At 43.2% G+C, this 26,521-nt stretch overlaps 1 protein-coding gene across 2 annotated transcripts in view; it reads right to left on the bottom strand.

Moving 5' to 3' along the window:
• LOC147435998 (DUF309 domain protein) overlaps positions 1 to 22,205 on the bottom strand; it is a 33,894-nt gene extending 11,689 nt beyond the window's left edge. Inside the window, exon 1 of one of the 2 annotated variants that reach the window (XM_086488905.1) lies at positions 21,675 to 22,205. In XM_086488905.1, the coding sequence (XP_086345031.1) occupies positions 21,675 to 22,061 (387 nt within the window). In that variant the 5' untranslated portion in view covers positions 22,062 to 22,205. The remainder of the gene's footprint in view (positions 1 to 21,674) is intronic. The other variant, XM_086488906.1, reaches the window with a different exon arrangement.
• Between the last annotated feature and the right edge of the window lie 4,316 nt (positions 22,206 to 26,521).

Genomic DNA, 26,521 nt, shown 5'->3' with positions numbered 1-26,521 from the left:
TGAGGAAGAAACGATAAAGAAGTTTAACGAAGGACTTTTGCCCGAATTTTGTAAACGCATCCGCAAGATACTTTGCAGCGGATGGTGGAGTCAACAATACAAGCTGAAAGTGTATACCTCAGTGTACATAGAAATTTAGAATCTAATCCCCGCAGTGGGACGGGAACCATTGAACACAGAAATAATGAATTTTTGTTACCTCTCCTCGAAGGATACGTTGCTATTCGGAGAAAGTTTGGAGTAAGGGAATTCAATCTAACTCCTGAGTTTTTGAATAGAAGACCCTCAAACTTCAAGTGAGAGGGCAGGTCTGATCAAAGTTACATCTTTGAGGAAGTTAAAAAGTGCGTTTTGTTTTTCGCTCGAGGAATGCATATGTCTAATCAGAATTGATCACTCTTGAGTGTTTATGAGAGTAGGGTTGAGTCAAAACATTGTTTTAAACGATGAACTCTTTTGCTTAACCATCCGGAAGGTCCATGATTGATCTGGTATCCGGTAAGTCTCAAACAGATTACCTGCTACTGCGGGTAGGAAATTATGGAGGAACGATTATGAGCTTTCAAGCAAAGAAAAGCTTTCATTAAGCTTGAGTACTCTTTAAGCCCACACCCCCTACCCGGTAAGGGAAGATATGGTAGTGCTTTTCGCACAAGTGAAGGAATACTCTCTTTATGAGGGAAGAAGCAAGAGACGGCCTTGGCCTACGCTCGTAGAACTCCACATTTGAAATCCAAGTTTATTTGATGAGCGCGTTTTGCTCTAAGATCGAGCAAAGGGATCGTCAAGTTGAGCGTCTTCGCTCTAAGGATCTTACGAAGGAAAGGTAATTTCCCAGGTTCACCGAAACTCTAACACAACTTAAGAATTATGTACACCTTTGGGTACATGGATAACACACGAAGATGCAGACCTATGCTAAGGTGAGTCACCTACCAGCCAAATTTTTTTTCTGCTGAATGAAATGAGATAAACCAATTGCCTTTTCAGGAAATGCACGGGAGTTTGTTTTACTCTCTTGAGCGCCTTTTTGCGTGCAAGGATATTCTGACGCGAGAATCTCTATTTGAGGTGTGTTCGGTAGAAGAAATTTGGGTTTCTCTACGGAGAAGGGGTTTTCTTATGGTCGTTGATCATTGAGTACGTTATGTGCTTTTACCATTACAGTAGCAACTTTTAGTTGCGGTATATGTTTCTGCATGAGCAGGTCAAGTAGCATTTACACACTGTTGGAATAAATTTGAACAATTATGTTCGTAAGAGTATAATTCGCCAACAGTTTTAAAATGGTAAGAATTACCTTAACCACATAGGATCTAAAGCGGGTTCGCCCTTCAGTGGGCCGAGTTTGAAATTATGTTTACAGAATGGAGAGACTCTACTACGCGTCGGGAAAACACTGCTGGTAGTAATAACTCGCAGGAGAAAAAGATTGGAAAGACGTGTCGCCGTACACAAGCAATCTTCAGATTGGAACCGTCTACCTACGTTGAGCGACGGCCCGCAACAAGAACCTTCTTTAAGGTGATCGTAGCCTCTATTTGTGAAAGAAAGACATCGAGATTAATGCTCTATGACTTGGACACAAGAGGTTAAATACCCTCTCGACTAACAGTGCAGGATTATGCACAAGGACACATATCTAGATTGATTTCTAGGAGGATTATTCTTCTCGAGCTTGAGAAGGGGAAAGTGAGTTTACAAATTCTCGGATGAGGAAACTTCTGATCTGTTGAAAGATGCGAATAACGAGTTCTTACATGGCTCGTAAGTTTGATGATTGGTGAAGGATATCCTTGAGGTACTAGAGGAAGGACATGAACCGGTAAGGTAAGTATTGAATTCTTGAATTTTTGTTTAATTTAATTTTTAAGTTCTCTTCTGAAAAAGGACCAGCTCCACTCACCACTAAGCAAGATTTTGAATTTTTCTGATTTCTCTCCGAGCAGTTCAGTTGGACCTCTACAGTTGAGGACAACTGTTTATAAGTGAGAGGGAGTTGCTAAATTCGCTTTATCTGACAGAAAAATAATTCTAAATGAATTATTGGATTTACAAGTGAAAGGGTTTTCTCGCTTGGAACACCAAGGAAAAATAATTCTAAATGAATTATTGGAATTTTAAGTGAGAGGGTTTTTCTCACTGGAGACATCCGTGTACAGAGTATTCCTAGTGCATCATTCAAAGTAATGACGGGAGCACTGAACGCGAATATCTGTAAGGCCACCAGAAACGGGTACATCTGAAGCGTCACGTCGGATGGGTGACAGGGAGCATCCGGAAAAGTATCCGATGCTCCACTCACCACTAAGCAAGATTTTGAATTTTTCTGATTTCTCTCCGAGCAGTTCATTTGGACCTCTACAGTTGAGGACAACTGTTTATAAGTGAGAGGGAGTTGCTAAATTCACTTTATCTGACAGAAAAATAATTCTAAATGAATTATTGGATTTACAAGTGAAAGGGTTTTCTCGCTTGGAACACCAAGGAAAAATAATTCTAAATGAATTATTGGAATTTTAAGTGAGAGGGTTTTTCTCACTGGAGACATCCGTGTACAGAGTATTCCTAGTGCATCATTCAAAGTAATGACGGGAGCACTGAACGCGAATATCTGTAAGGCCACCAGAAACGGGTACATCTGAAGCGTCACGTCGGATGGGTGACAGGGAGCATCCGGAAAAGTATCCGACAATCCGAGAACGGACATCTCTGAGGCATCATAGGATGGGTGACATAGAGCATCGTGAAGAAGATTGTACCGTAAGTTCGGTAGGGAAGAACTAGGTGATGGGTATTCCTGATGCGTCACAAGGTCAGTGACGGGTGCATCGGAAAGGGGATATCCATAGTCGAGAGGAAATTCCGAACTGTGTTAGAATTGTGCACAAGGAAAAGCAAGCACTTGAATGAAGATGGGTTCATAGGAAACTATGAGGAAAAACAGATGCTTTTTGAGAAAGCGGGATTGCTTTTCGGGAAAGCAGATGCTTTCCCGCGAGGAAGTCTATGTCTGCATTGCAACTGTGCATGTGATTGCATCCAAGGACGACTAGGAAGTGTTGTTTAAGCATTGTTTTTAACTAATAAGGTTTAATTGAGTTTTTGGGCAGATTCAGACTATTTTCAAAATAGGCCGGCTGCCCACTTAATAAGTGGCAACCACCTGGAAAATAAAGCAGCAAAAACCAGCCAGCGATTTCTCTCGTTTTCTAGCAAAACAGTGCAAAAAAACAAAAAATGGCCGCGATCTCTACGCGAGCAGCCAATGCTCTACTATCTTTGCCGTGGCCAGGGAGCTATAAAAGCATGACACGCCCTCTCCCAGAGGGAAGACCAGTTTTCACAAGGAGAAGATGCTGCTGCCGATTTCGGCCGCAAAAAAGACGTTGCCGGTGATGCCCATGGCTGCCCCATGTGTACCTGATGTCGCCAGGACCCAGTGCGGGAGTTCCCTCGCGAAGAAGTGCCTACAGAGCGTGTTTTCATCGCGACAAGCTGCTGTTTTTCTCTGGTTTCAGCCCATAAACATCGTAGACAGGGGTGATTTACGAGAAGGAACCCGAGAACACCCCTCTTTTGTGTGTAGGATTGGAAGAGAGGATTTTCTATGTAGAGATCTCTTCCGGGGAACAGCTTTTCGAGAACCGAGCTGCGTTTCGAGCGTCGAGATTATGAAGGTAACGATTTTCATGTTATGATCTCTGAGTTTTGATTGCAGGTGTACTTCCTCTTCGTGAGGTAGTAGGAGCAAAGGAAGGCATGAGCCTGTGCAGGATAAAAGTGCTCTGAGGAACTAGAGCCAGATCAGCCCAAGGGTTTCGTACTGGAGTTTGGGAAGTAGATCCACGGATCCGAGAGTGGTAGGCTCTCAAGATGTGATCCGGAAGTTGAAATTCCCAAGGGAAGGACTTCATGTCGAAGAAAGCAGAGCTATTCTGTAGGAAGAGGTCTCTGGGAACAGAGTCGGAAAAGAGTTGCAGAGATGTCATTCCCTGAGTCTGGAAGACCGAGTCTGGAAGGTGAGATCCAAAGGCGAGAACCTTGATTGTCGAGGATTTGGTATAAGGAACGGAAGTTCCTTAGAATAGGATTTCGCCCTAGGTATAGGAAGCTGAGGCTTCCGGGAACCATCAAATCTTATTCTAGAACGAACGTGGTAATACGTTCGGTTCAAGTGCTTGTATAGACATCTCCTCAGTAATAAAGATACTATTACGAGGGGGGACCTGCCCATCTTCTGGTCCCAGTATTGTGTCGATCTTCTCTCTCTCTCTCTCTCTCTCTCTCTCTCTCTCTCTCTCTCTCTCTCTCTCTCTCTCTCTCTCTCTCTCTCTCTCTCTCTCTATATATATATATATATATATATATATATATCCTTTAACTTCAGTAATAAGGGATAAATCATATTTATCCGAATATATTTTTTATTGCTATACGCTCCCGTTTGTCACAGTGGTATCTGAGCATTGTGAAGAACACTACTACTAAGTGTGTTTATTCATAATTGTACTTAGATGAAACTGAAAACTGAACTAGACTAGAGACAAAGGCACAAGAGAGGAATGTATGTTTGATTGATTCGAATCTGTTACAAGAGGGTTCTTATATAGAATCTGAAAAGACACGATGAAAAGACATGACCATAGGCCAATAGACATGACTCTAGGCCAATAGTCGTGTCCCTCTGTTGTAGAGTTGTACCCCTTCGGCGTAAAGGTGCAGCCATTCGCTGAAGAGGCATGGCTATTCGCCGAACAGGTGCAACTCTTGGTCGAAGAGACGAATCCTTTCGAGAATAGGGGTCTCTGATCTGATACGTCTTTGTATCTGCAAGAGAATCACGTAAAGAAGGTAAAGAATACGTCACAATCGTGACATTTCCTCCCATTTAAAATAAAACCCTGTTATTAAATAATTGTCATGCGTTTATCAAAAATTCTTGTAAAAGGTTAGGGTATTATTGCATTTGTTCATCCGTTTGCCAAGTAGAGTCTGACTCTTCAAGGTCCATCCGCTTGACTAGAAACTCGGTAATAATCTTCCTTCTTGTCTCCTTTTGTCAAACATCAAGAATAAGTTCTGGGACTAAAATCAAGTGTTCTTCCTGAATATCTGGAACATAGGATGAGACATCTGGAATAATTGAATCTCCTAGAATATATTTCTTTAACCAAGAAATGTGAAATGTTGGATGAATCTTTCCCCATGCTATTGGAAGTTCGATTCAGTAACTGACTGTAGAATACTTCTTCAAAATCTTGAAAGGACCATAATACTTAGGCCGTAACTCGGGAAAAACAGACTTTACTGTTTTGTATCGATGCGAGACAACATATAGTAACACCAAATCTCCTTCTTGAAACTCTGTATGGCGACGGTGTTTATTTGCTTGCTTTTGATAAGTCTCTCGAACATGTGCCAATCTTACCTTGATCTGAAGAAGGATATCTTGTATTTCATTTACCAACTGATCCGCTAAAGCAACTTTATGTTGTATCACAAAGTTTGCGGGAATCAATGGTGTATGTCCAAATGCTGCTTGGAAAGGAGTCATTCCAATCGCTGAATGAAAAGAATTATTGTAAGCAAACTCCACCAAAGGCAAATATTCTTCCCAAGAATTTAGGCGGGTTTGTATGTAATGTCGTAATATTTCCTCCAATGTTTGATTCACTCGTTCAGTTTGTCCATCAGTCTGTGGATGATATGCTGAACTAAATAAAAGATTCGTTTCCAATGACTTGAATAAGGAAGTCCAAAAATGTCCTGTGAACTTGGGATCTCGATCTGAAATTATTGATTTTGGCAGTCCATGGATTCGAAACATATGTTGCACAAATAACGAAGCAATATCTAGTGTTGAAGCAATAGTTCTGCAAGGTATGAAATGTGCCATCTTGGAAAATCGATCCACAATCACCAATATCTGAGTATTGCCTTTTGATGATTTAGGCAACGTTGTAATGAAGTCCATACTAATGCTTTCCCAGCGCTCATTTGGAATTGGTAAAGGCTTTAATAATCCTTGTGGTAACTGTCTTGAGGCCTTCATAGTTTGGCAGGAGTGACAAGCTTTAACAAAGTTCACTACGTCTTGCTTCATTTGAGGCCAATAAAATACAGCTGCCAATAATTTATACGTTTTGTTGATTCCAGGATGAGCTGTATAAAGAACTTCATGATGTTCTTGAATAATCATCTTCCTCATGCGTAAATTGTGTGGTACGCAAATTCAATCTTCATAATACAACAGATTATCTTCTAAAGTATATGCTGCAACCAGATTCATTGCTGCTTGTGTGGGAGTATTTGTTCAAAGTACTCGAAATACTTCAACAAAATCTCGATCCGTTAAATATTCATTCTTGAAACAATCTAGAATATCAAAAGTAACTATAGATATTGCCATGTTCGTAGCTTGTGGCATTCGACTGAGTGCATCTACTACCGAATTCTGAAGTCCTGGAACATATTCAATAGTCATGTGGAAATTTGCCAAGAATTCCACCCATCGACCTTGACGAGGATTCATAACTGGTTGTATAAAAATATACTGCAATGATTGATGATCTGTTTTGACAATAGAGTCAGCTCCCAAAAGGTAATGTTTCCATGTACGATAGGCATGGACAATGGCTAGGAACTCTTTGTCATAAACTGGGTAACATATCTGTATAGCAGTAAACTTTTTACTATCAAAGGCAATAACTCGGTCATTTTGCATTAATACTCCACCAGAAGCACGATCTGACGCGTCTGTCATTACTAAAAATGGTTTGAGAGGATCTGCAATGGCCATGACTCGAGTAGTAGTCAAAGCCTGTTTAAGACCATTAAAAGACTTTTCTGCTTCTGAGGACCATGTAAGCTTTTCAAACTTCGTCAACTCTGAAAGAGGAGCAGCAATGTCCGAAAACTTGTAAACCTTGGTATGGTAGAAATTTGCCAAACCCAAGAATGAGCGAACATCAGATATTGTTGTTGGAAGAGGCGACTCGACAATAACTTTGATTTTCTGAGGGTCAACTGCTATTCCATCAGCTGATATAACATGGCCAAGATAGTCGATCCGATCCTTGAAAAATTCGCTCTTTTTCTTGTTGATATAAAGCACATTAGTCCGCAATATTAAAAACACCAAACGAAGATGTTCTTTATGCTCTGCAATATTCTTGCTAAAAACGAGAATGTCATCCAAATAAATTATGACGAATTTATCCAGATATGGACCAAAAATCTCATTTATCAATGTCATAAACGATGCAGGAGCATTGGTTAGTCCAAAAGGAATTACCAAAAATTCATAATGCCCATATTTTGTTCTAAATGCAATTTTATACTCATCACTTGCTTTTATTCTGATTTGATGATATCCAGACTTCAAGTCAATCTTCGAAAATATCTTAGCACCCAAAAGTTGATCAAAAAGTTCATCAATCCTTGGAAGAGGAAATTTATTTTTGATTGTCAGCTTATTTAATGCACGGTAATCTATGCACAAGCGCATAGAACCATCTTTTTTCTTTACTAACAAAACTGGAGAACCAAAAGGACTTTTACTTGGACGGATATGACCTTTATCAAGCAAATCAGCGAGTTGTTGCTGAATTTCCTGAGATTCGGAATATGAGACTCGATATGGAGCTCGTGTAGGTGGAGCACTACCAGGAATTAAATCAATAGGATGATCCACTGGTCTACGAGGAGGTAAGGTGCTCGGCAATTCATCAAGAAAGAGGTCCAAGTATGGTTTATAGAATGGTTGCTCAAGATAAGCTGCAGAAGTGGGTTTTGATGTGGACTGAATTGTATCCAATGAAGCATCATCTATGCTACGTATCATTAAGAGTGCTATAAAGTTCTCAGATTTTCATACCATCCGCTTAACTTGCAAAGCAGAAACAACAGCTATTGGTTGTACTTGAAATAAGCCATTCATCGTAATGAGTTGACCATCCTTGCAAAGTGTTATTGTATGTCCTCGAAAACTGATAAGAGGATCATATTGGTATAACCAACATTGACCAAGAATCATATCATAAGTTGATAATAGCATTACTTCAAAAGAAAGGCTGTCTTGATAATCTTGGACGTCAAATGGCAAGTGCTGAACTATTGTGTTACATGTCAAAAATGAACCATCAGCTAATTCAACATCATATGGTTGAATACTTTGAACCGTAGGCAATTTTAGTCGATGCACGATGCTAGTGCTCACAAAGTTATTAGAACAACCGCTATCGACCAAAATGTTAATCGGTTTGCCATGTATGAAGCCAAGAAGACTTAAGACCTGGTTAGACAAGGTGTTTGGGACAGGCTTAGTATTATTGGCATTTTTCATAAGAAATGTAGCCACCTTAGAAACACGGATTGTACTAACCACACGCTTGCCTTTATATTGCTGTGGTGCAGATTGCTCAGAAGTGGAAGGTAACATCAAAGGTGTCTGCATTAGCATTGCGTCGCAAATTGGACGGTTGAGATCGCTTATCACATTGGTACCATCTGTGTTGTCAACCACAAATTGTACACAATCCATCTTTGGACTGTTGTGAAGTAGACTGCTGAGGAGGAGCGGCAGAAGTTGAAGCTTGATTGCCATACGAACGTTTGTCTGAATATGAATTTGGCCGAAAAGTTTGACGGCTTCGACGACGTCGATTGAAAAGAGACCGATCATTTTGGAAATTAGGTCTACTGTTCTGCGCTCTAGGACTCCAAACATTAGACCTGGATGAAGAACTAGCAGTTGATTGTGACTGCATAGAATTAGGGCCATTTTGTTGTCTGCTGCCTGAATAAGAGATTTCTTGCTGGTTGCGAAAAGGAGCACGGGGTCCGCGACCAGATGGGCGATCACCGGCTCTATCAGACGGAAAATTTTCTCTACGATAGTCTCCTAGTCTTTCCACATAACTGATGGCTTCTTCAAGTGTAGAGGGATTAGCCTTATGTACATCATCACGTAAAGTGGGCTCCAATCCGTCAACAAAATAGTGTAATTTGTCCTCGGGACTGAATGTCATTACCTCCAAGTTCAACCTTTGGAACTGAGATATATATGCAGCCACTGAGCCTGTCTCGCATAGGTGACGCAAAGCAGAGCGTGCATGGAAATCGGCACTAGCTGGCACGAACGCCTTACACAACGCTCGCTTGAATTTTGCCCACGTCGATGTTTGTTTGCCTAAGGTTACCCAATTTTGCCACCATAGGAAGGCGCTATCTTGAAGGAGACTAGCAGCGCTAAGGCCACTTTCTTGTCATCCGGCAATTCAAGATTATTGAAATACGTGTCCATTTTGAACAGCCATTGGTCAATGACTCGCTTATTACGGCAACCATCAAAGGGTTCTGGCGGTTTAATGTCTACTTTCTTTTTATTAGATTCTGTGAGTAAGCGAAAAAGATATTGGAGTTCAGGATTATTGGCTTGGTCTGGTTGATCTCGCATTCGATGATCTCTGCCCTTCACTGAAGAAGCTGCACTAGAATCTGGCGGAGAAGTCGGTTGCTGCAATGATTTGACCTTTGCTGACAAGGAATGAAGTAGTGTTTCCAATTGCTCTTGACGTGACGCTTGGGCTGCGAATTGTTGTTGGATAGCAGCCAAGAGTGCAGCAACATCCATGTGTCCCTGTCCTGGGTCCGTCTCTGACATGATGAAGTCAGAGTTCGTATTGAGGCGAAGCTAAAAAACTCCACCCTGTAGCCAAAGTTGGCGGTGTGTGAACTGGCTCTATGAACTCTGCAAACCCCGGGTCGTCCTCTGTGAGATCCTCGACCTCGTCGGGCTCTGGGGTAAGAGGAGTATAATCTGGCACAATTGCCTCCGAATGTAAAGGGACCAACGTGTGCGCAGTCTGGATCTCCGAAAGACTATCAACGAAACATGCTGGGATATTGTCACAAGGTGGGCACCACGTGCCAATAGAAAAGAACAGAGTGAACAGACTTTTAGCACTTCAATAACAACTGAATTGAAAGAGAGAGACGACACGCGACACGGAGTGGCGGAATTCCACCCTAGAGAGTATTGGCCCCAAACCTTGGCGCCCCTTTCGGTATTTCTTTATATTGCATCATCAAAGTACAAGCCGCTACTCCAGACTCTGCACCTTCTCCAGGAAGCATGCCAGAGAATGAGCCCTAACCTCATATTTAAAGGCCCTTGGCCTAAAACGCAGTTTACATGAAAAGCTTTGAAACTCAAAAGCTTCTGGTCCAAAAAGCAGTTTACATGAAAAACTTTCAAACTCAAAAGCTTCTAGTCCAAAAAGCAATGCCAAAAGCTGCCAGCGTAAATCATGGAAATCCATACAGCCTGCCACGTCGCAAAACGCAGAAATCTGTCCTTAGGGTTAGGGTTAGGGTTTCTGCAGTTTTAGGGTTTCTGGCAGCAGAATTAGGGTTTGCAGGTTTTAGGGTTAGGGTTTCCAGGTTTTAGGGTTTCAGCAGCTAGGGTTTCTGGCAGAAATTAGGGTTTGCAGGTTTTAGGGTTAGGGTTTCCAGAATTAAGGTTTCAGCAGTTAGGGTTTCTGCTCTCGGACAACCACGTCATCACTCTGTGACACTTCTTTTGTTGCTTGTTCTTCTTAGGGTTTAGGCCCCTCGGCCGGTAGCTCCGTTCTTCAGTAGGTCGACACGTCAGCAGTTTGTTACAGATATGGTGTGTCAAGTGCGGGAAACGAGTAAGGATGAACTCGTAATGCTGTAACTCGTCCTGTTGACACTGAATGGTCACTTTCCAAATCGACCAACGCTGGAAGCCAAAGCGGCGCTGACAAATGTGTACTAAGTATTCACGTTCTAGCGGGTTCGGTGGTGCTGGAGAGTAAACCAGCGATGGAATGTCTGCGGGACTGTCCAGAACTGGAATGGGTTCGGGAACGGGCGCAGGAGCAGGTTATGGCAGAATGGGATTCTCTGGGAGAATTTCATTTGGCACTTCGTCTACGTACGACAAGTATGGAACGGGAACATCGTAAGCGTCATCCTCCATGAGGAGTGCGAGATTGACGTGCAGGAATCACCGCAAGGGAGTGTGTGTACCGGAAAGCCAGCGCTGGCGATTTGCCGTAAGAATGATTCGCTGTTGTCCATGTTTTTTTTTTCTTTTTTTATAACCTTTGGTAAATTAAACCAACTGACTTTGGGCAGCCGGTCAAACTTTGGGCGGACAGAAACTTTAATAAGTTTAAGTGAGTATAAGCTTTCAGCCAGCGTAATATTTTTGTTGCTGTAGCGTAACGTTTCAAAGAATCCAGCGATCAATAATCAGCCAACGTAGACTATGTGCAGTCAGCGTAAAAATGTTCCACGTAAGATTGCAGTAGCGCAAGTGTTAATTCAGCCACTTAGTAAATATGTGAACGCTGCAAGGATCAATCGCTGGGAAAAAGTACTCTCACTTGGGGAGAGTTATGTCTCTTGGTGCCCAAAGGGTATGACTGTTGGTAAGACCTTTCATGCGAAAGGGTACGAGTGGCCAATTTGAACAAGGACTCGCAAATTGCCGGGTACGTCGCACACACACATGTCGCACACACACATCATTGTATTCTGTAGTATAGTATAAGTATGAATTGGATAAAACATTTAAGTTACCTCATACTCAAATTCGTGTGTGTACCACCGTTCTTCTACTGCCATACAACACGTAGATTGTCGGGGGTAGGGTGAGCAACGGCGAAGTTAGGTAGACGCCAAGTCCAGAGGCCCGGGAAAAAATTGCTCTGATACCACTGTGAAGAACACTACTACTAAGTGTGTTTATTCATAACTGTACTTAGATGAAAACGGAAAACTGAACTAGACTAGAGACAAAGACACAAGAGAGGAATGTATGTTTGATTGATTCGAATCTGTTACAAGAGGGTTCTTATATAGAATCTGAAAAGACACGATGAAAAGACATGACCATAGGCCAATAGACATGACTCTAGGCCAATAGTCGTGTCCCTCTGCTGTAGAGTTGTACCCCTTCGGCGTAAAGGTGCAGCCATTCGCTGAAGAGGCATGGCTATTCGCCGAACAGGTGCAACTCTTGGTCGAAGAGACGCATCCTTTCGAGAATAGGGGTCTCTGATCTGATACGTCTTTGTATCTGCAAGAGAATCACGTAAAGAAGGTAAAGAATACGTCACAATCGTAACAAGCATGGTCTCCTCTCTTTCTCTGTAAAGGAGGACAACTCTGGGAAGATACGGGAAGAAGCCATGACAAGCCAAGAGAGAAGCAAGCAGGCGGAAACCTAAGTCTTGCAGGAAAAGCTTGCACAATTGGGAAAATTTTTCTCTCTACAAGAAGTTGACACAAGACTTGGGATTCTCTGAGAAGGCGACAAGAGCATGATGCTCAAGAACCTAGAGAATCCAAGGAGCGGAATGCTCAAGATCCTTCAAAATCCAAAAAATATCCATGAACATCAATCCAAAACCATAGCCAAGAAATCCTGTCATTCCGGGAAGGATATAAAGAAGGTCTTTAGACCTCAGAACACTTCGATCAAGTTTGATACTTTTGATGGAAAGGAAGATGTCCCAAAAGCTACCGCTTTGATTCGACAGTTTGAAGTTGCCTTTGCAAATGGCAATTTCTCAGAAGCGTCGAAGGTGAGGCATGTGACCAAACACCTCAAGGGGGATTGCAAGTACTTGGTGGTATACCAAAGCTCTGCAAGGAATTCACAACAAGACTTGGATTCAATTCAAAGCTGAATTTTTGAACAAATTTTTTTCCTCTATGCTTTGAGGAAGGCATCAAAGAAGATTGGGATCGGTTTGCCCGATAGGAGCATGAGCGAGTCATGGATTATGTGAATCAGTATTCGTTCACTCTTTCCAAGGCGGCCCCCTTCTTGAACCTCTTTGAGGAAGAAACGATAAAGAAGTTTAACGAAGGACTTTTGCCTGAATTTTGTAAACACATCCGCAAGATACTTTGCAGCGGATGGTGGAGTCAGCAATACAAGCTGAAAGTGTATACCTCAGTGTACATAGAATTTTAGAATCTAATCCCCCCAGTGGGACAGGAACCATTGAACACAGAAATAATGAATTTTTTTTACCTCTCCTCGAAGGATACGTTGCTATCCGAAGAAAGTTTGGAGTAAGGGAATTCAATCTAACTTCTGAGTTTTTGAATAGAAGACCCTCAAACTTCAAGTGAGAGGGCAGGTCTGATCAAAGTTACATCTTTGAGGAAGTTACAAAGTGCGTTTTCTTTTTCGCTCGAGGAATGCATATCACTCTTGAGTATTTATGAGAGTAGGGTTGAGTCAGAACATTGTTTTATACGATGAATTGCTTTGCTTAACCATCCAGAAGGTCCATGATTGATCTGGTATCCGATAATTCTCGAACAAATTACCTGCTACTACGGGTAGGAAATTATGAAGGAACCATTATGAGCAAGCAAAGAAAAGCTTTCATTAAGCTTGAGTACTCTTTAAGCCCACAACCCCTACCCGGTAAGGGAAGATATGGTAGTGCTTTTTGCACAAGTGAAGGAATACTCTCTTTATGAGGGAAGAAGCAAGAGACGGCCTTGGCCTATGCCCTTAGAATTCCACATTTGAAATCCAAGTTTATTCGATGAGCGGGTTTTGCTCTAAGATCGAGCCAAGTGATCGCCAGGTTGAGCGTCTTCACTCTAAGGATCTTACGAAGGAAAGGTAATTTCCCAGGTTCACCGAAACTCTAACACAACTTAAGAATTATGTACACCTTTGGGTACATGGATAACACACGAAGATGCAGACCTATGCCAAGGTGGGTCATCTACAAGTCAAATTTTTTTTCTACTGAATGGAATGAGATGAACCAACTTTCTTTTCAGGAATTGTACGGGAGTTTGTTATACTCTCTTGAGCGCCTTTTTGCGTGCAAGGATATTCCAACACGAGAATCTCTATTTGAGGTGTGTTCGGTAGAAGAAATTTGAGTTTCTCTACGGAGAAGAGGTTTTCTTATGGTTGTTCATCATTGAGTACGTTATGTGCTTTTACCATTACAGTTGCGGTATATGTTTCTCCATGAGCAGGTCAAGTAGCATTTACACGCTCCTGGAATAAATTTGAACAATTATGTTCGTAAGAGTATAATTCGCCAACCATTTTAAAATGGTAAGAATTACCTTAACCACATATAGGAGAACATCATTGAGATCTAAAGCGGGTTCGCCCTTCAGTGGGCCGAGTTTGAACTTATGTTTACAAAATGGGAGAGACGCTAATGCGCGTCGGAAAAACACTGCTAGTAGTAATAACTCGCAGGAGAAAAAGATTGGAGAGAAGTTTCGCCGTACACAAGCAATCTTCAGATTGAAACCGTCTGCCTACGTTGAGTGACGGCCTGGAACAAGAACCTTCTTTAAGGTGATCGCAGCCTCTATTTGTGAAAGAAAGACATCGAGATTAATGCTCTATGACTTGGACACAAGAGGTTAAATACCCTCTCGACTAACAGTGCAGGATTATGCACAAGGACACATAACTAGATTGATTTCTAGGAGGATTATGCTTCTCGAGGTTGAGAAGACAAAAGTGAGTTTACAGATTCTCGGATGAGGAAACTTCCGATTTGTTGGAAAGACGCGAATGACGAGTTCTTACATGGCTAGTAAGTTTGATGATTCGTGAAGGATATCCTTGAGGTACTCGAGGAAGGACATGAACCGGTAAGGTAAGTATTGAATTCTTGAATTTTTGTTTAATTTAATTTTTAAGTTCTCTTCTGAAAAAGGACCAGCTCCACTCACCACTGAGCAAGATTTTGAATTTTTCCGGTTTCTCTCCGAGCAGTTCAGTTGGACCTCTACAGTTGAGGACAACTGTTTATAAGTGAGAGGGATGTTGCTAAATTCGCTTTATCTGACAGAAAATTAATTCTAAATGAATTATTGGATTTATAAGTGAGAGGGTTTTCTCGCTTGGAACACCAAGGAAAAATAATTCTAAATGAATTATTGGACTTTTAAGTGAGAGGGTTTTTCTCATTGGAGACATCCGAGTACACAGTATTCCTAGTGCGTCATTCAAAGTAATGACGGGGGCACTGAACGCGAATATCTATAAGGCCACCACGAATGGGTACTTCTGATGCGTCACATCGGATGGGTGACAGGGAGCATTAGGAAGAAGTATCCGACCATCCGAGAACGGACATCTCTGATGCGTCATAGGTTGGGTGACATAAAGCATCGTGAAGGAGATTGTACCGTAAGTTCGGTAGGGAAGGACTAGGTGATGGGTATTCCTGATGCGTCGCAAGGTGGGTAACGGGTGCATCGGAAAGGGGATATCCATAGTCAAGAGGAAATTCCAAACTGTGTTAGAATTGTGCACAAGGAAAAGCAAGCACTTGAATGAAGATGGGTTCAGAGGAAACTTTGAGGAAAAACAGATGCTTTTTGAGAAAGCGGGATTGCTTTTCAGGAAAGCAGATGCTTTCCCGCGAGGAAGTCTATGTCCGCATTGCAATTGTGCATGTGATTGCATCCAGGGACGCCTGGGAAGTGCTATGAAAGCATTGTTTTTAACCAATAAGGTTTAATTGAGTTTTTGGGCAGATTCAGACTATTTTCAAAATACGTCGGCCGCCCACTTAATAAGTGGGCAAGCACTTGGAAAATAAAGCAACAAAAACCAGCCAGCGATTTCTCTCTCTTTTTCTGGCAGAACAGCGCAAAAAAACAAAAAATGGCCGCAATCTCTACACGAGCAACCAATGCTCTGCTATCTTTGTTGTGGCCAGGGAGCTATAAAAGCATCACATGCCCTCTCCCAGAGGGAAGACCGGTTTTCGCAAGGAGAAGATGCTGCTGCCGATTTTAGCCGAAAAGAAGACGTTGTCGATGATGCCCATGGTTGCCCCATGTGTACCTGATGTCGCCAGGACCCAGTGCTCGAGTTCCCTCGCGAAGAAGTGCCTACAGAGCGTGTTTCCATTGCGACAAGCTGCTGTTTTTCTCTGTTTTCAGCCCATAAACGTCGTAGACGGGGCTGATTTACGAGAAGGAACCCGAGAACACCCCTCTTTTGTGTGTAGGATTGGAAGAGAGGATTTTCTATGTAGAGATCTCTTCCGAGGAATTGCTTTTCGAGAACCAAGCTGCGTTTCGAGCGTCGAGATTGTGAAGGTAACGATTTTCATGTTATGATCTCTGAGTTTTGATTGCAGGTGTACTTCCTCTTCGTGAGGGAGTAGGAGCAAAGGAAGGCATGAGCCTATACAAGATAAAAGCGCTTTGAGGAACTAGAGCCAGATCAGCCCAAGGGTTTCGTACTGGAGTTTGGAAAGTAGATCCACGGATCCGAGAGTGGTAGACTCTCAAGATGTGATCCAGAAGTTGAAATTCCCAAGGGAAGGACTTCACGTCCGGGAAAGCATAGCTATCTGCAGGAAGAGGTCTCTGGGAACAGAGTCGGAAAAGAGTTACAGGGATGTCATGCCCTGAGTCTGGAAGGTGAGATCCAGAGGCGAGAACCTTGATTATCGAGGATTTGGAATAAGGAACGGAAGTTCCTTGGAATAGGGTTTTGCCCTAGGTATAGGGCTTCCGGGAACCATCAAATCTTATTCTAGAACGAACGTGGTAATACGTTCGGTTCAAGTGCTTGTATAGACTTCTCCTAAGTAATAAAGATACTATTACGGGGGGGGGACCAGCCCATCTTCTGGTCCCCAGTATTGTGTCGATCTTCTCTCTCTCTCTCTCTCTCTCTCTCTCTCTCTCTCTCTCTATATATATATATATATATCCTTTGGTTTCAATAATAAGTGATAAATCCTATTTATCCGAATATATTTTATATTACTATACGCTCCCATTTGTGACAGCGAGAGCAATCGCTACCGCCTTGTTGAGATCGATTGATCGAGTACCTCGACATCAAATTTCATATACTCGTCCAATCCATAAAGGAATGCCTCCTTGCGCTCATCATCCGATTTGCGTAATTGGATACCGAGCTGCAAAACACGATTAGAGAAGGACATGACTTGCATACCATTTTGCTTGAGACCACGCCAATCGTCCTTCAATAATGCTAGGTATTGGGGTGGCATAAACTGCGCCTTGAGCTTGTCTTGGAAGTCGGCCCGATTGAAGGAAAGGGGCGCGTCCTCCTCTAGGTGCGCGGCCAACTGTGTCTCTTGCCATGCGTGGTACCAATTAATGGCATCACCGGCAAGGTACATGGCTGTCGTTAAAACCTTGCTATTTCCTGTCTTCTTAGTTGTCGCAAAATAAGCATTAAATTGATGCAACCAAGAATGAATAATAGTAACATCCATCTTACCGTCATACTTACTGAACGTGATCTTCTCGGTGACGGGGTTGTTGGAGTCCGAATCTCGCCTTGCGCCACTTGATGAATCTCCAACATTTTTGGTCGGCTCTGGTTTTGAGGTGAGTACTTGTAGGACCAACTCTTGCATGCGTTCGTCTCTCTGCACTTCATGCTCTAACTCCAAGGCCGCTCGTCTGTCATTGGCCGCTACTCGTTGGGCTTCACGTGCTTGCTCACGCTCAAGCTCAATAGCTGCCTTTCTTTCTCCGGCCGCCAAGCGCACTTGCTCACGCTCACGCTCCAAGTCGGCCTTTCTTTCTTTGCGCTCGCGATCCTATTCTGCCTTTCTTTCCTCGGCCACCAAGCGCGCTTGTTCGCGCTCACGATCCACGGATGCCCGTCTTTCTTCGCATTCGCGATCCAAGGATGCCTTTCTTTCTTCGCGCTCGCGCTCCAAGGCAACGCGTTGCGCTTCTTGTTGTAACATCATGTCCATGATCGTCTTGACCAAAGCCTCCATAGGATTTGGTGCAATCCTTGGTGTAGATGGGGGAGGGGGAGGGTCGGAAAAACCTCCTGGTGGGGAAAATTCTTCTTCGCCACTTCCATGCTCATCACCTCCACGCGAAGTATCCATTCCGCTTCGAGTGATCACCATACACTGAGATCTTGGGTTCTTAAGTTCACGAGAAACTTGGGTTCTTGTGGTTTTTGGGTTCTTGGGTTCTTGAGGTTCTTCTTTAGCTTAGAGAAATATCTTCTCTTACCCGAGCTCTTCTCTTTCCCGCGGGCGCACCCCTTGGCGGCCTTGCACTCAAGCCTCACACCAAGGTTGCTTTTTCCCACCTCACGTCGATTGGCCGGCCGCTAAGTGCACGGTCCGCTCTCAATAACAAAGTCACTTATTAATAATAAGTGGAAAATGGTTAAAATAGGGAAAATAGGTCTGTGCACTGTAAAAATGCTCCTAATGGGTTCTGACTGTAAATCTGATGATCATGTTGTGTGCAACTAGAGGATATACATCTACTGCCTGGACATGCACAGTCTGCGAATAGACTCACAAAGGTGTCACAACACTTCCTAAGTTAACTGAATCCTCGTCATAAAGTAGCTTGTCCGCATACACATAGGGTTAAATGTGCACGTGACAAAATGCTTCTTCTTTGCATAAAATATATGGTCATCGGAGTCCGGACTATCAGAGGATAACTCCTCTGTAAAACTGTCAAAAAATGGGCGAAATCTCGGTTTCTTTGCCTTTTTCTTGCCCTTTCCAAAGCTTTGCTTTTTGCTTCGCTTTTTGCCTTCTTTGTCCTCCTTGCTCGAGTCAGAAGAGTTAGAAGAACTGTCAGAAGGAAAAGAAGAAGAAGAAGAAGAACTGGGTAGTCCTTCAAATCGTACACGCTTCTTCTACTTTATTGCAGATGCAAAAGAAGATTGACGGCCCAAATAACCAGGCTAGTCAATCCTCTTCTTGCGCTTTTTCACTTGCTTTTTGGATTGATTGTTCGCGTCCAAAAAGCCGCCTGATCTGTGTCTGAACCACCTCCTGTAATTCTTGCTCTGTAAACATCCTCGGAGAAGGAGATTTCTTGATTGCCGGTTTGATGGGTGGTTCTGTGGCTTTCTGCCACTGGGTATGCACTTCTGCGATGACTTGCTCAGACAAATTTTGCAAACTGCCCATACTTCACAAATTTAATCATCTGCTTTGTGCACTCGTCAACCTCCTGCGACATTCCATCTCTTGAAGTTCGTACTGAGTAGGCCGTGGTGGCCCGTACTCTTCCTCTGTTAAGTCATCAAAATCTTCTTCGTGATCTCCCGCATTAGCAGATGTAGAAGAAGTCAATTGATTCTTGTTGGAATCCATAAGTGTCGCGAGAAAAGGATCGGATTTCCCGGTAGAAGAGAAATCGGCCATACTCTGATACCACTAAAACAAACTTGGACACCCCAAGTCTACATTCTACCGCGACACAGCAAAGGTTCACTTTAAAACAGTTCACAAAAGACGACCCAGCCCGGCGTAGTTCCGTACCAAGAGGTATTGGCCCCAAAGACTGGCGCCCCTTTTGGTACTTCTTTTTATATTAATCTGCGTGCAAAGTACAAAGGAGTCTACGGGAACTTACACTTAGACTTTGCGTCCAAATGCTCTGAGTAATGAGGACCTATAGACTTATTTATTCTTACAAGGGATGCCCAAAAGCAGAGCCCCAAAAATCAATTAAAAATAACTCAAAAGCTTTATGCCCAAAGCTTTTACTCAAAAATCTGCTAGCCAAAAGCAGCCAGTGCAAATTACGGGCGTCCGTACACTGCCACATCAGCATGTCAGCGAAAACTGCTGAAGGTGCCATGTGGACTGCCAATGGGGAGCTTGGTGTTGTCTCAGCCTGAGAGATAGCAAGTACACACCCCATAAAGGTGTTTGCTATATAAGCAACCCTTAGCCCCCATTGTATTATCATCAATTCATTGCCAAGGTTGGTTGGTTCACAGGATCTCTCTCTCTCTCTCTCTCTCTCTCTCTCTCTCTCTCTCTCTCTCTCTCTCTCTCTCTCTCTCTCTCTCTCTCTCTCTCTCTCTCTCTCTCTCTCTCTCTCTCTCTCTCTCTCTCTCTCTCTCTCTCTCTCTCGTGCTTTCTCCCCTTGGTCTCTACGCTTCTGCATCGTCGACTTTGACATGGTATCAGAGCATAGTGATCCGTGACCTTGGGTGAGCAAGGCGTCACCCGCAAAAGAGAACAAGTGAGATCAGTAACATCTCCCCCTTAGCCGGCAACGCCATCCTCCTATCTCTACTAGAGTTGGTGTTCTAAAATGTTGGTGGGAGACAGGACAATTTTTGGTGTTTTGGGCATTGTGGGCATCCTAAGGCGTTGCTTGCTGTCGCAACGTTTTAAAACGCTGGCAGCAGAGTGGAAGCGCTAGGCGAGTGCGACCTCCTTCATCCTCCCCTTGTCGGGACAGTGTTTTGAAACGCCCTGCAACCAAGACCGTCCGATGTCTTCCCTGCTGCCTCTTGAGTTTTGATACGCCACGAACTCACTACCTCCCCTTGCCGACGGCGTTTTGAAACGCCCCTCCACTGCCCTTTCCTACTCGCACCTTGGTTGCTACCAACGTTTCAAAACGTTGTGGGCAGCTTCACCTCGATAACTTGGAGCCCAAGAGAGGGCATCACAAGTGGATTATTGAGCTGGCTTGGGAGAGTTATGAGGAGCAGCCTCAAAGTAGAGGACCTTGGTGCCCAAAGCAAGTAAAGGACCTCGAGAATATCCCTCCTCTGTCAAATCTTTATTATCGTAATCTCTGTTCAGCTTGCCTTTGTCTTTGTCTTTGTCTATTGCGAGTTCCTACTTTTGCCTTTGCTTCAAATTCCTGAGCCAAACAAAGCGTCGAGTCACATTTATAACAATTGTTGTCGTACCTAATGGGTACCGAGGCGGCTAACTAAGTACTAGTACTGCCATCCTTCTCAAGGGTGCATTTGCCGTTGTCCTCTAGCGAACTTGACCAATTGCTTTTGGCTTCACAATCTCGAGCCAAACAACTTGCTAGTTTCTTGGAGAATTGTGTCAAAGCATAGGCCGCTAACTAGATGGTTGTCGATCTGCTATCCATAGCCACTCGTTGGTTTTGGTCGATTTCGTCGGCGTTCGAGCAAGGAGGGGCCATGTTGAAGTTGCAAGATCTGGAAATCTGTGAGGCCTTCTCGCATTCCAAAGATGGGCACACTAACCAAGCCGATCGAATTCCCAAGCCACGTCCACTTCTCTGCTGCTTCCAAATAGCTCCGCCAAATCCGTTGTTCTGCTCTTCAACTCCAAACTCCGCCTCTTTGTCTCCCAAGCCCCACAAAGGGGGGGGAAAAACTCCTCCAATGCCCTCTCTTGGGCTAGTCGTCCTCTAGCTGTGTGTGTGTGGTGTGTTGGGGGGGGGATTTGCAAAGTTGTTGAGGATAGAGCTAGTGGGGCTATCCAGTAATAGGCCACATGTTATTGTGCATGTAATGAGTTGACTTTTCTGCCTCTGCCTTGAGTCTCATCAGAGCGCACCTTCTGCTACCATTTTGAAAGCCTTAAGGGAGACTGTATCGCCGCCACCTCCGTACTTATTCTAGAGACTCCACCATCCCGAGGCTGGTATAATGGCTTAGACAATTATGACATAATCTATGCATAACATTCTGGGTGGAATGCATGAGCTTAGACAATTATGACACTATTAGCAAATATGGACCCTACTCCACATTTTTCCCATGATAAACAAAGACATTAAACATTGTATCTTCTGCATTGAAATCTCTCTCTCTCTCTCTCTCTCTCTCTCTCTCTCTCTCTCTCTCTCTCTCTCTCTCTCTCTACCCGATTGAGAAGGTGGTAGAGGCCAACAGCACATTGGAGTATGGCATGCAGCACCGTCCGCCTTGGCTCTGGTGATGTCATCCAGATGCTCTCAATGACGTCATGGCATTGATAGTACTCTCCCTTGTTAAAAAGTGCAACCCCTTGCTCGAAGCTGCTTTCCTCACCAGCACCGCTGCTGTCGTCATCATGTTCATCAGCGTCGTCGCTCCACCGCCAACCTGCATGAGTCACGTGTCTGGTCAAGGATTGGGCAGGTACATTTACAACAGTGGCGTAGATGCCTTTGCAAGATGGTAGCGTGGTTTGTCGAGACAGAGAATGGCGATGGTGACGGTGAAGGCTTGGAAGCACAGCGCCGTGCTGATACAAAACACCTTCTCCCATCTGGTCTTAACACATGAACCTGTCAGCCACTTCTCCAAATGACAGTAGGTGATTGACGGAGAGGTGGATCCACGGCTGAGATTAGGCGTCATAGATTGTGGGCACTCTCGGCCATCCGATCCACCTGGTAGTGAACTGTGTTGAAGTCTATCACGCTTAACTTGAGTTGTCATGATCTGCCCCTCCCTGATCAAGATAGTGAGGAGGCAATCTATGGCTGAGAAAAGGCATTGCGATTGTGGGCATAGGCACAATTTTAACTAGTCTTGCTTGTTGGCCTTACTATCACTGAAGTTTCTTGCCCCTCCTTGATCAAGATAGTGAGGAGGCAATCTATGGCTGAGAAAAGGCATTGCGATTGTGGGCATAGGCACAATTTTAACTAGTCTTGCTTGTTGGCCTTACTATCACTAAAGAAGAAACTTCAGGGTATAGATAAAGGTTTGAGATACAAATAAAGGGAGGCCTAGGGAGGATATGATTTGGTTGCATGCATAGATTTAAGCTGAAAAACATACGATGTGGGTACTTTATTGACGACTAAGATTTAGGTTATGTGGAGCAACCTCTGGTTGCATTGTACAAAACTGTTTTAGGCCAACCAAGTAGATTTTCATCATTTTAGGCTTGGTAGTTGTTAGCTATCCTCTTTGCTATGGCTATCACATAGCATTTCTTTGCATTACCAAGTCGGCCATACATAGAGTGTTATCACCATGCAATCTCCTAATTGTTGTCCATTGACAGCGAAAAGACCAATTGGTTGCACTCGTTTATTTGCAAGAATGTCACTTTTACTTGCTAGATTCATTACTGTGGTTGATTTATGGCCAGTTTAGGCCTTAGCGGGGGGTTTTGGCAATGATATTAAGATATAACTAAAAGAAAGTACAACAACAAGCAAGAACATATTGTAAAACTAGTGGACAACAAGCAATAGCAAATTATAAAGATTGAAATGCTGGATAACGAGCAGTGGTATCACCTAACTTTGGAGCGCACAGGACTCCACTATTGTTGAGTTGCAGTAGAACAACATCAGCAGTTAAACTTATACGTCATGCATCAAGCAAAAGAGAACATTGCAGATCAAAAAGTGCATGTCACAAAGAAGTGTCATACAGAAGTATGGTGGAAAGTCGGCACTGTGTCTCCCCAAAAATAATAAGGAACGGAAGTCATGCCCTACCCTGTAAATTGGTTGTGTCGACAAAGCAAACACATAGGCATGAAGGTTTAGAAGAAAATTACAAACCTTGAAGCTTGCTTGTATCTTTGGAACATACACTGATGTCATATCCTTGAATGACTATCCCCACCTCGACTCCTGCATGGAGCAGATTAGTTGCCCCTTAGTCCTGTGCTGACACCATATATAGTTTTTTGTCACCATGCAATGTCTCTTAACTGTTGTCCATTGGCAACGAACCGATTCATTGGTTGCATTGGTTTATTTGCAACAATATCACTTTTACTTGTTAGACTCATTCCCGTGGTTTATTTATGGTCAGTTTAGGCCTTGGCAAGGGTTTGTGGCAATGGTGTTAAGATGCGACTAAAAGAAAGTACAACAATAAACAAGAACATATTGTAAAACTAGTGAACAATAAGCAATGGCAAACTGTAAAGATTGAAATGTACTGACCTTCACAGTGGTACAACAATAAGCAAGAACATATTGTAAAACTAGTGAACAACAAGCAATGGAAAATTGTAAAGATTGTAGTGTATTGACCTTCACAGTGGTCAAAGTACTCACGATGAGATTGCTAGTCAAAGCCTGTAATGGAGAAAAAAATTGTACTTGGCAGTGCTTTAATTAATATGGATGCCAAATGATGTGCCCTTACGAAAGCACAAAAAGTTGAAGATGGGCATCATCTCCAAGATGTCGTATCTTGGAGTGCATTGATTGCAGGGTAAACCAAACCTTGCTATGGCAACAAAGCTCTCAAGTCTCAGTCATTTTAACATGATGCAAAGGGAAGGCCTTTCTCCAAATTCCATCACCAATGGTTAAATGAGGGTCAAACCTTGAATGTGTGGTCAAGGTCAGTGTGGGCATTGGACTTGACAACACATGTGAAGTTCAATTACTGGTTCGAGGATGCTTGGTTGCACTGTCATCTATAGTGGCAAGGCAAAAAACTTGAGCATCAGTTGAGGGGCGCCTGACGGGAGTAAGAGAGGTTAGAACGCAAGCAACAAGACAATGTTGAGGGGCAATGCAACTGCTACATGTAGGAGTCGAGGTAGGAGTCTGACGGGAGTAAGAGAGGTTATAACGCAAGCAACAAGACAGTGTTGAGGGGCAATGAAATTGCTACATGTAGGAGTCGAGGTGGGGATAATCATTCAAGGATATGACAACAATGTACATTCCAAGTTTGTAATCTGCTTCTAAACCTCCATGCCTATGCATTTGCTTGGTTGGTACTATCAGTCTACATGGCAGGGCACGACTTTCGTTCCTTATTATTTTTGGGAAGACATAGTGTTGACTCTCCACCGTACTTTTGTATGGCACGTGTATGTGATGTGCACTATCTGATCTACAATGTTTCTCTTTTGCTTATTGCATGACGCATAAGTTTAACTACTCATGTTGTTCTGTTGTGGCTCAACAATAGTGGAGTCCTCTGTGTTCTATGCTCCCTAAATATGCACCCTTTTTAAGTAATCCACTATTGTGTAGCTCAATGTGTATCCTATTGACTTTGTACAAATCCTTCTTTTCACAATAGGCTTCTTATCCGATCGGAAAAGAAAAAATCCATTGCATTTGACTCCTCCTTTCTATCTTTGCATGACTTGTGTAATAAATATTGCTTCTTCCCTAGATTTGCCAATAAATTTGTGACATCTTTGTGGACACAAAACGGGTGACGCTTATAGGATTGTGTGTGTGTGTGTGTGGTAGTACAAACAGACTTTTAAATTCTATATTTGATGTTAAGATTGAGATAATATTCTCCGCATGCACATCCGATTTGACCTTCAAACCTATTGACCTTGCAGTTTATGCAGTAGAAGTCTCAAAAAATGGATTGCAATATCCTTGTTCTCATTACTGTCGTGCTCAAGGTGGAGAAATGAAAAGAACCCCCTTTGGCTGATCGCATGAGTAATGGTTTGGGCTCCTCTTTGTTGCTTGCATATCGTGGTGTTGTGCTCGTGACTTTCGCAAAAACGTGTCTTCTTGTCTGTTGCAGATTATCACCGCCCTTATATCCCGCATCTATGGCTCACCCAGACTTCTCCTTGTCCTTCAATAGCCCAAAGAGGACATTAGTGTGTACATCCTTCTTTCATGTGTGTTACCATATACATGTGGTAGTGAGGAACACACTTAGGACCGTCGGGGCATTTTTCCCCTCACTAGGAGGTTTTTTCCCCCGTGCATTGTATATATGCCCATCATTCCATTGCACACTAAGTAATACTCTCTCTGTTGTGTGCCTTGAGCTTCCTTCGTCTTCTCCAAGCTGTGTGTCTTTTCTTGCAACCCTATTTCCAACAATTGGTATCAGAGCAGGTTGCGTCCTCTCGGGCTTAGTCGCCAACAGCTTTAGCACACGCCTACTCACTTTCTTCGATTTCTGATTCGGGCTCATTTCGGCCTGTATTTCCACAACAGGAAGTACTGTGCATGCTATTTTGTCATTTTATGCAAAATTTGTCAGTGCCGTTTTTTGCATAACAAGTTCCTTACGATCTTCTACGATTTGTGCTATATAGCATGTGTTGTTCCCGCTTTCCTTCTCCTCTTTTAGGACAGTTTTCACATCAGATGCAGCATTTACCATGGCTGACAACAATACAGATGTGTTCAAGATGTTTGATGCTGAGGACAGATTGGATGGGGACAATTACCCTATGTGGGCTTATATGATGCAACATGTTCTTGTGTCAAAGGGAATTTGGAACACTGTTCACGGCATTGATGTACGTCCTGGTTTTGAGGATACAGGGGATGTTGAGGATGTTGCATGTCTTGTTGCAAGGATTGCTGTTGTTAGAGTTGTTTTGCCTATGACAAAACAAGCTCATTGGGATGTAAAAGATGTTCAGGCTCATGCATTGATTACGTTGTCTGTGAAGCGTACTATTACTCCTCACATTCGTTCAGCGAATCTGCAAAACAAGCTTGGGATATTGTGGCGGATCTTTATGCAAGTCACAATGAGGCAAAAATTGCATTGTTGCATAAAGAGCTGGAGTCGAAGATTATGCATGAGGAAGATGATATGGACACTTTCCTTGTTGGTGTCAAGGATATCAATGAGTAACTTATTCCTGCAGGTGAAGTCATTTCAAACAGGTCCCTTGTGCAGACTGTTCTTGATGCCTTGCCAGATTCTTACCAGACTTTTGCTAGTACTTGGAGACTTATGACCCAAGGAAATCCTGAAGTTGTCAAGTTTGATGCATTATGCACATTGCTGTTGCAAGAGTCACTT

This window comes from Adiantum capillus-veneris, chromosome 18 (assembly GCF_014529385.1).
Source record: "Adiantum capillus-veneris isolate H3 chromosome 18, ASM1452938v2, whole genome shotgun sequence".
Taxonomy (NCBI): Eukaryota; Viridiplantae; Streptophyta; class Polypodiopsida; order Polypodiales; family Pteridaceae; genus Adiantum; species Adiantum capillus-veneris.
This window is presented reverse-complemented; position numbering and strand designations above follow the sequence as displayed.